Below are 12,233 nucleotides of genomic sequence, written 5' to 3'. Positions count from 1 at the left end.
GCCTGCACAAAGACTTCAAAGACTTTTCTCTGTATAAGAAGGGGCTGTGTCCCCTTCCAATTTGTTCTTGTTTTCTAACTTGAATCCTGCCAGGGGCGTGCTGCTGCTTGGGCCCAGGGGAATCCCTGGGCCCTGCCCAGCAACTGGATACCTGATGACCCTGGATGCTGGATGGACTTTGTTTTTATGGACACCCCTGCTTTGCTTGGGGGGTTGAAGGACTTCTTTTCTTGACCATCCTGCACTCTGCTCCTAGGAGGACCTTGTTGCTGGGTCCCTGGTCTCTGAGGGGGGGCCATCCCTGAGGAGCCTCATGCTGTCTGTGCCCCTCAGCGCTTGGAGGCGCTGTAATTTGTGCCTTAGCGCTGAAAAGCGCTTTATTCTTGTCTAGCGCTTGGGAGCGCTTTGATGATCCAGGCAGGTGCCCACCCTGCATTTAGTGCTGCCGCGGACTAGCCACTTATTTGCCCGTTTCTATTTCGTATTTGAAGCCGGTGCCCACCCGGCATTGCCCTCGTGGAATCACCGTCGCCGGCCCGGAGTTCCGAGGCGCTGCGCCCGCCTCCCCACCGAGGGCCGTGCTGCCATTGGAGGCCCTCGAAACCGGAAGTCAGGCAGGCCCGGCCGTGACGAAGGCGGGGCCTGCCATGGGGCGGAAGTGAGGCGGGGAGGAGACGAAGGAGCATGGCGGCCTGGTCATCGGGGCTCCCGTGTGCTGGAGGGAGCCCGGGAGAAGACGTGCAGCATGTCGTCCTGCGAGGGGGCGGGAGGCGCAATGCCGGTGCCTGCCCCTCCGCGCTGCTCGCCTGAAGCCCCGCAGAGAAAGCGCCGCTGCCCGGAGGAGCCCCCGCCAGGAGAAGAACAGCCTGGTGAGTCAAAGGGCTGGGGGGCTCCGTGTGGGTTACTGTAGGTGCCTGTTGAAGGCACAGTGACGGCAAAGAGTGGCCCCACTTGGCAGCGGGCCGCTCCAACATGTGGGGCATGAGGATTTCAGGAGCTTGAGAGCTCCGCCACGGCAGGGGTATATTCAGGGCGGCCCCAGTTGGCAGTGGGCCGCCCCAACGTTCTGTCAATGGTCCCTGTGGCCCGTGTCCTCCCCCAGTTGTTTTGAGAGCCACGGAGGCTCTAGGGGGGCACATTATTGTTTGAGTCCAGAGGGGCTCACCGCCCACCTGGTGTTTAGAGCCCAGTGAGGCTCTTGGGGGACACGAGTGTTTAAGAGCCTGTGTGGCTCCAACGTGTGTTTTCAGAGCCTGTGAGGCTCCAGCGTGGGCGTAGTTTGCGCCTAAGGGTCAGTGAGGACCCTGTCGCAGTTTGAAGTTCACAGCTGCCCAGCAATTAGTGGGCAGCTGCATCGTTTAGGCCTTTTTGTGATTGCTTACAGCTGCCCAGCACTTTGTGGGCAGCTGCCACGTTTAGGCTTTTACTTTTGACTGGCGCTGCCTGGCAGCGCGCCCTGAAATTCTGGACACAGGGCGTCTTAGCCCCAACAAGGACAGTTGGCCTAGGGACTGCCACAGGTTGTGGCTTATGTAAGTTTTGCGCAATTGTATGGTTATTGCACCTCTGAATGTGTTTTCTTGCATCATGTGTTATTCCTGCACCTTTGAATGTTTTTAGGCATCATGTGATTTTTGTCCTATTGTATTGTTCAGGCACCTCTGAATGTTTTTAGGGATCATGTGTCTTCCTTTTCCCTGCGCTGCACCTCTGAATGTTTTAGGCATCATGTGTCTTCTTGCGCTGCACCTCTGAATGTATTTTATTGCATCATGTGCTTTGTTCTGACCACCGCTGAATGTGTAGGTTTATGCATCCTGTGTTTCCCTTGTCTGTACACCTCTGAATGTGTTAGGCATCATGTGTTTTCCTTTATTACTCCTCTGAATGTGTTTCATGCATCATGGGTAATGTGTTCTTGTTTATACCCCTAAATGTATTTCATTCTTAGGTGGTTGTTCTTTTAGTACAGGTGGTCCTAGTGAGGTCCTGGTTCCTGTTACCAGTGGTTACTGGTTGTGTGCCATAGTTGCTAATTTGTGCTACTATGATTTTTATTCTTTATTATTCTTTATTCTAGAAGTGCTATTTCTGATTCTGACAGTGGCTCACGTGGCCCTGTCTTGTGTACATAATCCCTTGTGAATAGTGCCCGTGCCAGTTGGCACCATGTATTTTGTGTGATACTATCTGATGTGTTTTTACAATATAAAAGTTATTTTATAATAACCTTGTGTGGAGTTCCTTTTGTGGTGTGCCTAGGATGTTGTTGCTGTTGTGCGCTGGCGCAAATGCTTTACACATTGCCTCAGAGTTAAGCCTTACTGCTTGTGCCAAGCTACCAAGGGGGTGAGCAGGGGTTATCTTGGCGTGTGACTCCCTTGCCCTGACTAGAATGGTGGTTTCTGCCTGGCTTTGGCGTCAGCCCTAGCCTACCAGAAATAGCCAGTTCTAACAGTAGCCTTGCTATCGCTGACAAGTCATCACTGGAGGCCCACATACCGGACTTCTGCCTGCTGCCCTTAAATAAGACTGGTCCTTACCAGGTTCAGCCTCAGTTTGAGGGCTTCATGCATCAGTTGCTTGGCTTTGCAATCATCCTGGTACTGATCTTCCCGCCAATTTGTGACGATCTAAGAAAGAGGAAGACAAGTCTGCTATTAAAGTGAAAACCTTTCAACATCACAAGTAATCCAAAAATCACATTCTGGCAAGACATATGGTTCATGAAACATCCCAGCCCACTGGCAGATAACACTAGATGATTCAAGAGAAACACAACACCCAAATTCCAACTCCACTTGCCACAGACTGACAGACGGGAGGGATAGATTTCCCAAAATAACACGTGAGAAGTTGAGACCTGAATCTACAGTAAGGTCCTTTTAAATATAATATTTTCCAGATAAAAGCTCAAGTTAATGACTTGTCACAGTTTGAGGCCCAAGACGGATTTCTTAAATTCAGCAACAAAAAACAAAAACAAAAAAAACAAAAAACGAACATGTAAAATGTCCCTCTTTAGCTGGGAAGGATAAAGAGATGCTGAAGAAGACTAGTCCTGCAAGAACTGTACTGTATCCTAACTTTTAACAGGCTTTTGCTCAGGGCCCCAGGGCAATCAGAGGTTACTGGGCATGAATCACAGCACATCATGTTATTTACCACTAGTGCCCTGGGGCCACAACTAGAATGTATTCTAACTAGGCTGGGCTGGTCTGTCCATACAAGAACATATGACACCAGTGCTGGGATCCTGCCTATGGACTGCAGGACAGCCTTTAAGGCCATTGCAATTGGATACTAGAAGGCAGAAGTTTTCAGGGAGGGAGCTCAACAGCCGCACATGCTGTAAACAGAGACAACATCGAGGCAGTGTAAACTTCTTCTTTTAAACTAACAGTTCTGTGTGACAAAATTTAAAATATTACTTAAACTTCTCTCATTAACAAGAAATGTGAAGTTCCATGTTTTAAGGGAATCGCAGAATTCTCAAGTTGGCCTCAGGCATGTTAGCCGCTCCCTGCCAGTGTTCAGTTGATTGTACCTCATTCTTGAGTCGATGTTGACTAGCTGAGTCTAAAGGGCCAGGACACTTTGCATGCTATGCTCAATAAATACAAATAACATATTATAATAACATAATTGCTCTCTTTTAACACTTAACTCCTTTAAGTTAGCGAAACAAGCGCACAAAGACTTACGCAAGATGGTGCTGTGGGTTCGAAATTTAGAATGCAGGATGCACATCTGAATAACCTTTAGTGCACCTATGCCATGCATTTTCTGGGCCAGAGGTACAACTACAAACACTAATGTAGCTCCTTAGAGCTAAGAGCTGTTCTTTAGCTTAACACTGAGACCTTGTTTTTTCTGCTTGGTAACTGCTGATGTGGCCCGGGAACCGAAACTGAAGCCCTCTCCAAAGTATTCCTACTAGTGCTTCAATTGGAATTTCAACATGCTAGGGGCTTCAGTTGTACTGATTTAGTTTCGATATTATGGAGGAAAGAGCGCAGGAATGCACTTGGCATGCCAGTTACAGAACTCAAAAATGCACACACAAAAAAACATTCCAAAAGATTGACGACCTCTCCCTTCACTGGAAAAAAATGTGTATCATATAGCAGTCCAGTGCGCTAACTCTGCCGCAGATTGACCGTCCATACCTGCTTGTGCTACGCAGTAACCAGATTGGTACATCAGGAAGTGCCAGGAACACTGTTGCCTTTGAGTGAATTAACTTTAACCTTAGGGTGGCCAGATTAATTCATATTGAATTTATAAGTGCATGCCCTGAACAAATTCATTAGAACAAAACAATTTGGGTGTTGCGGTCATACCCATCCTCATAGGGGGCACAGCACCCTTTTTCAATCAATCAGGGGCTTATAAAGCGCGCTACTCACCTGTGAGGGTCTCAAGGCGCTGGGGAGGAAGGTGGGGGGTGAGTTGGGGTGGTGCTCCGGATCAGTCAAAGAGCCAGGTCTTGAGGCTCTTTCTGAAGCTGTAAGGGCTGGATGAGCGTCTGATGCTGACTGGAACTCGTTACAGGTCTTTGCTGCTGCGTAGGAGAAGGCTCTCCCGCCTGCTCTGGTTCTGCGGATGCGAAGGGTCTCTGCCAGGGTGAAGTCGGCGGAGCGGAGGTTCCTTTTGGGTACATGGAAGGAGACTATCATTGAGGTATGTGGGTCTGATGTTGTGGAGGGATTTATAGGCGTGGGCGAGTAGTTTGAATGTTACTCTCTTCTCGATGGGGAGCCAGTGGAGGTCTCGTAGATGCTGGGTCATGGACTCGTGGCATGGGGTTACTAGGATGAGTCTGGCTGCAGTGTTCGGGATGGTCTGGAGTTTGTGTAGCAAGGTGTTGTTGATTTCAGCGTCGAGGGCGTTGCCGTAGTCCAGTCTGCTGGTTATGAGTGCGTGGGTGACGGTCTTTCTGCATTCGGGGGGTGGGGATGAATCCACTTGAGGGTCTTGCGGAGTATGTGGAGGGAGTTGACACAGGAGAAGGCTATGGTGTTGATCTGGCGGGTCAGGGTGAGCGAGGAGTCTAGGATGATGCCTAGGTTCCGTGTGTGGTCCGTCGGGGTGGATGGGCTTCTGAGGGCGGGGTGCCACCAGGAGCTGTCCCACGCAGTGGGGGAGGGTCCAAATACGAGGACTTCTGTCTTCTACGAGTTCAGTTCTAGGCAGCTGCCCCTCATCCAAGCTGCGGCGTCTTTCATCCCTTCTTGGAAACTGAGCCTGGTGTCTTCGGGGTTCTTCGTGAGAGAGAGGATGAGCTGGGTGTCGTCGGCGTAAGATACTATGCTGAGCCCATGTTGTCCGACGATGGCGGTGAGGAGGTCCATGCAGTGGCTTCCAGTTCATAGAAGGTGCAACTTGCAGTAAGACAGGAAATAGGCTTGTACCTGGAGCCATGCTGTAGAGCGCCAGCCATTACACGCCAAGAATGCAATGGAGGAGACATGGAGCTGTAACAATGGCCATGCTGACAAGGTTTACCCTTACCTGCTGCACCTGGCTGTAGAGTGAAGTTAGAAGGCCTTCACGCTGCTCGTCCTGTCCTTTCAGACAAGTCAGCACCAGGGACAAAAATGGCTGCTGGCTCAGAAGGGACATGCTGTCAAGGAGGAGAAAATAAAAGTTAACACCAGGGAACGAAGCACCTATTTACCTCTACTTCGTCAAAGCGAAGGGGTAATTTACCTCTTCTGTTTCTGCCGATCCCGCTCCTTCCTGGAAGAGGATCCCAAGTGTTGGCCTTTCTCCAGCTCTTCGCCTGCAGCCTTTAGAACGTGACCCTGGACAGATGTGGGAAGCTTGGCTATCAGAGGGGCCACAAGCCACACACCAGACCGCTCCAAAGCACTGGGGTCGGAGAGAATAAAAGCAACATTAGAGACTTAAGCAGCTCACAAAGCAAAAAACTATAAAGTTCAAAATCACAAAATACAGTTTTTGACAATTTACACTTTTTACGAGAAAAACATAATAAATGACAGAAAAAACAGAGCTTAAGTGCGGAAGTGGAGTCATTAAAGTGAGCCTCAGGGGACAATGGGAACCCGAGGCCTCTCCAACTGATTGGAGAGGCCATAAAATAATGTGGATAGGCTGACTTTCGTCTATGGAGGTTTGTATTCATTGTCAATTGCTGGAATGATGATATGTTAACATTAACTACTGAGTGTTGCATGCCTCATATTGGGGAATATCTCAAGCAAAGGAATCTATGAAGGATCCATTGCTTGTGAACCAGTGGTAAAGCAGGCAAGCATCTCTGTGCCTGCACGTACAAAGCAATGCTTGTCCGTGGTCTTTGTCTTTTCCTTGCAGAGCAGCTGAGCTGCAGGAACATCACACTTCCTGAAGGGGCTCAGTTATTTTGTGCGTCCCTCCTACAGATCCATTACAAAACGGTATCATGTATCGATCGACCTTTCCAGGTGGATAAGGTCTACTCCTTTCAAAGAGCACTCTAGAATCTCTCCTATCATTCTTAATATATGAATGAATGGTGTTTCAGGAATTCAGAATTGGCACCAGATTGGCTAGGATAACTTCAGCAGAGGCATCATCTGTGTCGTACCTCAGCCTTTTCTCAGGAGTTGGTAATGGTTCTGTAATGAACATGTTCGGAGTCTATAGCAAAGGCCCAAATTGTCTGCCCATTTATTGGTGTCACCCCCATCCTGGGGATCTCCAGTGTCCCCTTGTCACCTGGCACTACCTTAAAAACCAGCTACATCCTTTGCAAAGACATTATAGCGCACCCCTAGTTATCTGGAGACAAAATCACCATCTCTGGTGCTTCTCAGGACACCTGCAGCCAGGACACCATTCAACTGAAGATTACAAAGTATACAAAAGAAAAAAAACAAGGCAACAGGCCGTCTCCATCTATGTACAAAGAATCTGGGACAACATCCCTATATCCATCGGGCCGTCCAAGTAATGCTCTAAATTAGGAAGGAGTTGAAGTCTCACTTCTTTAAAAACTACTACTTCAGAATGCATTAACCAGCTTGTAGGAAAGTAGGATCTGCTTTTATGGTTACCCACACGTGTTGCCAGGTTCTGAGCTGTTATTGACTAGTCCGACCGGGATCCTGCTAACCAGGGCCCCCAGTCTATCTGTTTTCTCTCTTAAAATGTTATGTTCAGTACTTGGGTACATCCCAGATTGGATAGTATAAGGTACTCAGGTACCCAAGAGCGTAGGTTCCTTAGAGGTCTCCCATAGGCTGAAGTATGTATTATGCTACCCATGGGAGCCCATTCAAAATGGCACTACAGGCCTGCCATTGCAGCCTGTGTAAGCTGGTGCTAGCACCACTTACTAAAGATATAGGTTTCCTATATCTAGGGTCACTGCACTTAAAACCTATAAGACACCCCTATAGCAGGCCTTTGCAATCCTGGAGGCAGTGTGATTGGTTCTGAGTGTGAGGGTGCCCCTGCAAGAGCAGACACCCCTACAGCCTACGGAGTCCATTCTCCTGGGTTGTAAGTAAAGCAGCCATATACTTTATAGAGGGGCACCACATAATTACGCAATGAACCTCTCAAAATCGGCTGCAACAAATCCTATCGTGTTTGGTATCAAACATGTTGGAATCGTACCCCAACACCGTAAACGGTGTGGGAGGTATAATGCCAAGCACTGGAAGAGCCCTCCGTTAGGCTCTAAATACACCCGGTACCAGTCTTTTAGACCTGGAAAGCACACAATGGTTGCTGCCGACCAGAAACACGATTCTGCCCTCCTGATGCTGAGCCAAGCTGAAGCAGGGGAAGGCAGAACAATAGGATACCTGTCACGAGGAGGTGTGACCACCTCCCAGACAGGATTTGGTGTATTGGGGCCAGGTGGGTGCGCTTGCCAGCACCACTCAGTCTGCATGAGAGGCACATTGGTGTCCCCATGCATAATCCAGGTCAAACCAGTCCTGGGAGCCATTGAATACTGGACAAAGAACATGGGAGTAACCTTCACCTGTCCAGAACCTGCCCGGGGAGGGCCCCCTGAATTGTACCAACCCTTTTATTAGGGTACTTAAGAGCTTACCTGGGTGTAGGTCCCTAGATTTGTCATGGTACAAGATTCAATTCAGACCCCACTTCAACTTCTACCGTCTGGTTACTCTGGACTTCGCTGGACTTCGTTTGCGCTCGACTTTGTCCCCCTTTCAGTCTGCTGCATCATCAATGCCTGTGCACCATACAGAAACCTTCCAAGGACTGTGGGCTTCCAAGATACCTGAAGGAATCTCCCTTGAAGTGACAGTCACTTCCCTGCATTCGCAGGCACTGCAACTTAGCTGACGGTCTGCTGATCCTGAGCTCCTAAAGACTCCAAAAGGTTCTAGAACAGAGGTGGTGGTTCTCCACAGCTCTCGAGGTCTGCCCTACCCAAGTTTGAGGCTAGTATCCACCCACTTATTTGGCAGCATGTGCCGTTTTAAGGAATCAGATGGATGCAAGGGGTTGTACGACCCGTGCTTTTTCTGAGAGTTTTGAGTGTCCAGGAGTCGGGCCTTCTGGTCGCCTATTATGACCGGCTAGACTTCTAGGATGAAGGCTGGAATCAGCAACAATCTGCTATCCTCGTCAGAAGCACGATGGCGTACAGTACTGCCAAATATGTGGATAGTTTATTATCAGCGCGTCAACAGTGGTCGTCTCGCCCCACAACCTCTTGATTGCAGCAATTGCCATTAAGCTACAGCTGGCTCACATTGTTTATACCGGGCAAATGTTATGATTTAGTCATGATGATGATCCTGATAATTAATGAGCATGGGATCGAAACGTCAACACTTGTAAATAGCGCCACAAACTTCCATTGAGTCTAACTATTGTATCTATTTTTATTTAAACTCGCTGCACAGTCCATTATATGCGAGTTACCAAAGCTCAGAGTCTTTGCCTGTATTTATGTAACCATGTTTTGTTTAAACCTTTTGTATTGTTATTCCATTTTCCCACACTTCCTTCCCAAAGTAGGGTACCGGCTTGTGCCCCAACACATAATGTGGGATTCAAAAATTTGCTGACTATATTCCTAACAATTGATGAATAAAACTCCATGTCCGGCTGGACATTGGATTCATATAGTAACCCATTGTGGTCTATTTTGTATTTTGATTTATGAATTTTCTGTTTGCTAAGGACCATTGCTTATTTAAGGTAAGGCAGACAGAGTGGTATTCTAACCCGCAGGATGTAAGGAGAAGGAAGATAATGAAACCACTTTTGTTGAAGAGTATGAGCTCTCGTTGAAGATCTCTTCATGAAGAGCGTGAAAAGAAAAGAGGGGTGTTATTACAGTGGTAAAAGTGTGGGAGAGTAGTGTCCTTAGACGTCCAGCCTAGATCACGGATGGGTATGAGTCAACAACAATCAGTTTGCCGCCGGTCTAGGGGCCTCCCGGGGCACCAAATGGCAGATACCTACCTGAGGATGGGCTTCGCTTTATTATTGATGGAAGATGAGCTGGTGGAGCCTCCGTTGGCAGCAGAGTTCACAGAGTTGATTTCGGCGGATTGCTGAAATACATCTATCGTGGCTTTGGCGATATTCTCCAACAATGAATTCATCTCCTGAGCAAACAGAGAAGGTCCTGAGCAAGACAACATGGCAATACAAACTGATCTACAGTATTCAGCACAAAATAATCACATATAGCACAATCCAGTCAAAAGATTTATCAGAATCTATGGCCACAGAACCACTGCATACACCCACACAAAAGAACCGCATGATTCAACAAGGCCACCTCCAGAGTCTCACCAGAATGCCACTCCCATCAGAGGACATCCACAAGTTAAGTGCATCGCTGCCCAACAACCACCCCCAAAGACAACAAACTCCAAGAAGAAACAAAGAAGCAGTCACACAAGTCAGTCACTTACAGGTTAACAAGCAAAACGTCCTTGATACAGTCTTTCAAATAAGGAGAAGTTGGGGATATCATTGAAACACTAATTATAGATTAAAAAGGGGAGCAACTACAGCTTCAAAATCCCTACAAGTAGTCTCACCTTACAATATACATAATAATCAATAGCTAGTCATAAGATCGACCACGGAACATGAGAGGAGAGCAGAAACGAAATCAGCCCAATGTTATTGGTGTCAAAATTCATACATTTGTAAGAAATGAAGAAAAACAAAAACATTCCATGGTCTCACCACTTCTCATTCCTAAACAACTGTGTTTAAGGCAAGCAAAAAAAGGAACCGGATGCAGATGCAAGTCAACTTAAACAAGGATGCAGAACATAACTTTTTTACTATTCTGCACAAGACAACCAGCTGTGATACTAGGTGTGAAATTAGTTTAATGTAAATGTAGGAAGCTGGCTTTTTAATGCAGTGTACCTAAAGGAGGTCCACTATGTAGAACGTCTAGACGACCCTTATTGGCTGCCTTAGAAGGATTAAATTAATAATCCCAGTGCTCTATTTGTGGTACTGTGAGCGAGCTGTTTAGGCTTATCAGAGGGTGGTGTTAAGCATTTGTTGTACAGTCAATAAATGGCACACGCTCAAGAAGAAACTCGAGACCAATTAAGGAAAATTGCAGATTTTTATATATATATTTTAACACCCAAAACTTTGTAATTGGGTAAGACCTATTTGAAATATCAATTTTTACAGGTAGGTAAAAATGTCAAACAAAGGTGTTTCTACGCTCTAATGCTTCTATAGAGAAAGGAACATATACTGCATACAGGTACTTGCAATCATACTCCAGTGGTCCCCTTTCGGCTTTAAGGTGCTAGAGGGCCAAGGTCCAAAGAACCACAAGCAGTTTGGGTTTACCTGTCCTGTAGTGTCCGGGTGCAGAGGTGCTGAATCGGTTGGTAGCCATGTGGGCTACAGCCTAGGCAAAGAGGGGGACCACCTAGAACAAGCTGCAGAAGGGGCTTGGGGACACGTCTGGGAGCTCCCCAGGGTGGGGGTTGGGGTCTCGGTTCGTTACGGTCTTCGGAGTAAGGGGGCACAGCCAGTGTTTGTGGAACCAGGCCGGGAGCTTGGGAGCAGAGGGTTTTTGGTCAGTTGGGCCTGTACTTTAAAGGCTCTCACGGATCTCGGTCAGACCTACAGAGCGGGGCAGGCAAGGAGTATGGTACCCCAGGTATTGGCGCAGAGTGGCTCCTGGGGGTCCTAGCATCGTCACAATTGATTGGTAGACGGAGCGGACATCCTGTAGCGTGGACCCTGGGGTCGGCAGAGCGGTAAACCGGATGATGCGGTCGGTGCTTGCAGTTGCAGGAAAGTGGCTCCTTCACTTCAAGAGAGATGCTGACGGCGTGGCCCCAGGAGGCTTTTGGAGGATGCACAGCTTCAGGATGAGTCAGGCTGTTGCAATTGCCAGGCAGGCAGGTAGGGGACCGGAACCGAGTAGGTGATCAGGCGGGGCAGGACCCTTGATGGGGGTTTGACTGCAGGGCTACCCCAACAGGTCTAGCGTTCCCCTGAGACACGGTTACTCTCCGCAGTTTGGATGGAGAACCACGCATGACAGATGAATTATCGGTTTCACACATAAGGAGCAGCTACTCTGACCTTTGTAAACTGACAGGATAGGGAATCCCCTCACTGTCCTCCAGGGTGGGTGACCATTGCCCTGAAGAAAGTCCAGGACCTTTAAGGCTGCATATGGACTGAAACATGTTGGCACAAGATCATAGGACCATAATACTCCCATTGACCAGTTTTAAAATATTTTTAATAACCCTGACAGACCCAAGAATAAAGGGAAACCGGGGATCTGTCCGAGGATTTTTATCTTTAATTCCCCCTGGTCTTCAGCTATCTCAAAGAGCTCCTAACACTGTGGTTGAGCTCACCCCAGTTTGGAGGCGTCGGGGTGACCTATGATGAAGCATGACACCACTAGGGTGTGTGAGGGTAACTAAACAAAAAGGAATTGCTTTCTTGCTCACCTTTTGGTGAAGTTATACACCTATCCTCATACTTCATACTTCGGCCCTACCCGTTTAAGTGCTATTTTCATTGACCACTGTGTGGTCTGTTGGAGTAATTTTTGTGGTCTAATAAAAGGTAGGGTTTGGCGCCAAGGTCCATAGGTAATCCCCAGTTATCACTTCTTTAGCTCTTGTTTGTCCTTTTTCTTTTGTCAGGTGAATCTGAGTTCCTAGTGTCAGGTGGCAACCTAAATCCTCACTTTAGGAGTGTTAAGGGGAGTGAAGGGTAGT

At 47.9% G+C, this 12,233-nt stretch overlaps 1 protein-coding gene across 7 annotated transcripts in view; it reads right to left on the bottom strand.

Annotated features, from left to right (window-relative positions):
* The window catches only part of MED12 (mediator complex subunit 12), an 820,436-nt gene that overhangs the window by 278,435 nt on the left and 529,768 nt on the right, over window positions 1-12,233 (bottom strand). For all 7 annotated transcript variants that reach the window (XM_086918278.1, XM_086918283.1, XM_086918279.1 and 4 more), the window contains exons 29-32: window positions 9,463-9,608; window positions 5,713-5,874; window positions 5,515-5,626; window positions 2,544-2,633 (exon numbers count right to left, since the gene is read on the bottom strand). In XM_086918278.1, the coding sequence (XP_086774404.1) occupies window positions 2,544-2,633; window positions 5,515-5,626; window positions 5,713-5,874; window positions 9,463-9,608 (510 nt within the window). The remainder of the gene's footprint in view (window positions 1-2,543; window positions 2,634-5,514; window positions 5,627-5,712; window positions 5,875-9,462; window positions 9,609-12,233) is intronic.

Source organism: Lissotriton vulgaris, chromosome 4_1, assembly GCF_964263255.1.
Source record: "Lissotriton vulgaris chromosome 4_1, aLisVul1.2, whole genome shotgun sequence".
NCBI lineage: Eukaryota > Metazoa > Chordata > Amphibia > Caudata > Salamandridae > Lissotriton > Lissotriton vulgaris.
This window is presented reverse-complemented; position numbering and strand designations above follow the sequence as displayed.